At 43.8% G+C, this 4,323-nt stretch overlaps 1 protein-coding gene across 1 annotated transcript; it reads left to right on the top strand.

The window, feature by feature from the left end:
* The first annotated feature begins 626 nt into the window (after positions 1–626).
* Positions 627–1,961, top strand: LOC121505650 (E3 ubiquitin-protein ligase TRIM35-like). Its single transcript, XM_041781166.1, has one exon. It carries the CDS (start codon positions 627–629, stop codon positions 1,959–1,961), a length of 1,335 nt encoding a protein of 444 aa, XP_041637100.1.
* The last annotated feature ends 2,362 nt before the right edge of the window (positions 1,962–4,323 follow it).

Raw genomic sequence — 4,323 nt, 5'->3', positions numbered from 1 at the left:
TGCGCAGTCACTCAGTTTGTGTAGACAGCCTGATGTAGGCAGATTTACACATGTGCCATCGTCCTTCCGTTTCTTGATGATGGATTTAACTGACCTCTGGGGGATGTTCAGTGCAATGGAAACTATTGTACACATCCCCTGACTTATACTTTTCAATCACCTTTTCTCATTTTGAGTTGCTTTGAGTGTTCTTTTGTCTTCCTGGTGTAAAGGTAGCCAGGAATACTCATTAACCAGTGACTGGACCTTCCAGACAAAGGTGTCTTTATACTTCTGTCACTTGAGACACATTCACTGCACTCAGGTGGAACCAGTTCTCCTTACAATGATGTAGTGTAACCAGAAACATTATGTTTTTTTCACATCCTTCACTTCAAAAAGAAAAAATAGATTGTTTCCTTTCTCCCTGCTCTGCAGAGGCTCTGCCTCCTCTCTTAGCGTCACTAAAAAAAAACAGGAAACAGGCTGTTACTTTCCTCCTCTTACAGGAGGGGGAGGGAGTACTGGGAGATAATACAAACATTTCAACCAGGAAGTGAAAGTCCAGAGTCCACAAACTGAGCGAGAGTTTAAAGGAACACAGAGCCAAAGTGAGAAAAACTCTCTGTGCTTCTCTGTGGAACAAAATGGCATCCAGGCTGAAGGAAGAGGAAGATCAGTGCTGTCCAGTCTGCCTTGACATCTGTAAAGATCCGGTCGTGCTGTCCTGCTGCCACAGCTTCTGTCAAGCATGCGTGCAGGACTGCTGGAGGGAGACGGAGAACAAGGAGTGTCCAGTTTGTAAGAGGAGACATTCAGAGGGATTCAGCTTGTCTTTAAAGAACCGGAGTGAGTATCTCTGCAGTCTGCACTCTGACAAACTCACTCTCTTCTGTCTGGAGCATCAGGATTTGGTGTGTGTTGTCTGCAAAGATTCAGAAAAACACACTAAACACACAATCACAACCATCGATGAAGCTGCTCAACAACACAAGATGAAGTTTCGGTGGACTCTGCGGTTCTTACAGGGGCAGTTATGTGATTATGAAAGAGTTAAAGTGAAGTGTGATGAAACTTTGGAACACATTCACACCCAGGCTCTTCACACAGAGAAGCAGATTAAGGAGCAGTTCAAGAAGCTTCACCAGTTTCTAGAAAAGGAAGAGGAGGCCAGAGTCGCTGCAGTGAGAGAGGAAGAGGAGCAGAAGAGTCAGTGGATAAAGGAGGAGAGCGAGGCTCTGAACAGGGAGATAGAAGCTCTTTTACTCACATTCAAAGTCACACAGGACGAGCTGAGAGAAGAAGACGTCTCATTCCTGAAGAACTACAAGGCTGTAATGGGACGACTCAAGCCCCACCTCGGGCTGAAGAATCCACGGATGCCTTCAGGAGCTCTCATTGATCAGGCCAAACATCTGGGCAACCTGAGCTTCAACATCTGGAATAAGATGAAGGACATGGTCTCCTACACGCCTGTCATTCTGGACCCAAACACCGCTCATTGTACATGTTTCCTATCTGATGATCTGATCAGTGTAAGACGAGGAGAGAAACAGCATCTTCCCTTGAACCCAGAGAGGTTTGTTCAGTTCCGCTCCGTCCTGGGCTCTGAGGGCTTCGACTCAGAGACTCACAGCTGGGACGTCGAGGTGGGAGACAGTCCTCAGTGGTCACTGGGTGTGTTAACAGAGTCTCTGCCAAGGGAGGGAAGCTTAGGGGATATATTACAGACAATATGTCTCAATGGTAGTAAATACACAACATGCTCACCCCCATATTCACACACTGTTCTCTCAGTGAAGAAGAAACCCCAGAGGATCAGATTAAACCTGGACTGTAAGAGAAGGAAACTGTCGTTCTCTGATGCTGATACTAACACTCACATACACACCTTAAAACTCAAATTCACTGACAAAGTGTTTCCTTACTTTAACACTGAGGGTGAAGTCAGGATTTTACCAAAGGAGGTGCATGTTACATGATGATGATGATGATGATGATGATGATGACTCTCTCAGAGGGTCTGTTTGAAAAGTCCCAAGAATTTCTTTTCCAATTTAATTTTCTTTGACCTAAAGACACAGAATCACAGATTCAGGGAAATGAGTAAATCAGAGGAATCTGCAACTTGGGACTGGGAGGTATCCAGTTTTTAATACTGTTAATTAGGGCTGGGCAATTCATCAAAAATTAGATTAAATCACAATATGGTCTGCTGCATTTTGCAAATTGCAGTAGATGCGATATTTCTTTAACCTGAAATTTGCGTCAAAATAGCAGTTAAAACTTTTCTTGCAGCAGAGATGTTATGCACTACAGATCATGCAATTGTCCACAGACATGTTTTTAGAATAGTCTACAATAATCCTTCTTTTTTGTAAGATTTTCTTTTTTCTTTTTTTTTTTTATTAAATATTAGAAAAACATAACTCCCTTCAATACATCAGTTCCTATCCAATTTGAAATACAACTCAAAATCATCACAGATATTTTTCAAAATCGTTCAGCTCTAGTTTATGTCGTTTACAATATAGTGTAACAAATAATGATTTATTGCTTGTGTTTGTTAGTAAAAAAAAAAAAAAAAAAAAAAAAATATATATATATATATATATATATATATATATATATAAAATGCAATTAGATTATTTTCCCAAATCATTCAGCCCTGCCGTTAAATCCAGGGCTGGAAAGTAACTCATCACATTAACTCACATCCATGCAATTCTGTACACTTACACTCTTAGAGTAGTTTTTAAAATCAATAGTTTAGCTTTTATTTAAGTATATTTTGGGGGAACTATTAATAATAATAATAATAATAATAATAATAATAATAATACATTTTATTTATAAAGCGCTTTTCAAAACCATATAAAAAACCATAAACCATATAACCATAGATTATTTTTACAACTATACAGCAACTAAAGATTCTGTAACCTATGTCCTAACTGCACGCAAGCGTCAGATGTCACATTGGATCATGCAGTATTGCATGCTCACTGTCCATCTGTTATCTGTTGAATATGCAGTTCTCTGCCCTGTATATTGACCGTTTTTGCCATGTAAAATATGACATCTCATGCTTTTACTTTGAAAGTGGAGAATTGGAGTTGTGGTGTCTCCAATGTCTGTGAGTCACATAGTTTTGCCTCCATGTTAGCACAAATCAGACCAGAACTGTGATGTTTAGTGTAAGGGTTGAACTCAGGTGCGGAGACGGAAGCAGTTTTAACAGTTTTATAGTGAGGATAAGTGCACCAGGGAAGGGGATTCCAAGAGTCCAGGAGGGAGTGAGGGAGTGCTGGAGCTGGCTGTGGTGAATTGAGCAGGAGGCACTGGAAAAAAGGAGGAGAGGCACGTTAGCGACAATGTACACAAAAATGCAAACACTAGAGATCACTGGAATCATCAAAAGCACAAAGAACTTCTCTGAAGGATCACGAGAAGGAGCCCGGAGACGACGTTTACCGTGAGGTAATGTAGACAAGACTCAGGCGCTGTAGAGAGCTGCAGCCAGTCCTAAATAGCAGGTGTGATTAGAGGATTCGCTGCAGGTGTGCCTCTCCACAGCACCAGGGGCAGGGTGAACTCCTCAGGTGATACAGATTCAAGTTAGCAGCCAGCAACCAGCTCCGGAAACCTGTATTTCCCCATAGTAATATATGCAATCCAAAATAAACACCACAGTACCCCCCTCTCAACGGACGCCTCCTGGCGTCCTGCCAGGCTTGTCCGGTGCGCCTTGTAGAAATCGAAGAAGGTTGTCGTCTAAAATTAGTTTTCTGAAATCCAGGAGCGCTCCGGGCCGTACTCTCCCAATCTACCAGAAACTGGTAACCCCGGCCTCGAGGTCTAACGTCCAGGATCTTGGAAACGGTGAAGGCGGGATGGTCATCGATGATCCGGGGGGGAGGAGGGGCGACGGTAGGAGGGCTCAGATCACTGGAGGAGACCGGCTTGAGTAGTGACACATGAAAGGTGGGATGGATCTTCATGGATTCAGGAAGTTTGAGCTGTACTGCCGAGGGGTTGATGATTTTGGTGATCTCAAAAGGTCCAACGTAGCGGGGGGTCAATTTCTTGGATTCTGTCTCGAGGGGTAGATCTCTGGAGGAGAGCCAGACCTTCTGGCCAGGGAGATATTCCGGGGCAGGAGTGCGGTGGCGCCAGCCAGTCTTTTATTGCGCCGGCCGGCGCGAGTGCCGCCTTGGCTGTCCGCCACACCTCTCTGACGCGCTGGAGATGGTGCTGCACGGAAGGGACGGAGACCGAGATCTCCTGTTCGGGAAACAGGGGGGGTTGATACCCGAGGCAACACATGAACGGAGACATGCCGGT

The sequence above is a fragment of the Cheilinus undulatus genome, linkage group 1 (assembly GCF_018320785.1).
Source record: "Cheilinus undulatus linkage group 1, ASM1832078v1, whole genome shotgun sequence".
NCBI classification, from domain to species: domain Eukaryota; kingdom Metazoa; phylum Chordata; class Actinopteri; order Labriformes; family Labridae; genus Cheilinus; species Cheilinus undulatus.
This window is presented reverse-complemented; position numbering and strand designations above follow the sequence as displayed.

Excerpts from the sequence above, each read along its gene's own strand:
- LOC121505650 (XM_041781166.1), top strand. The coding sequence starts at position 627 with ATGGCATCCAGGCTGAAGGAAGAGGAAGATCAGTGCTGTCCAGTCTGC.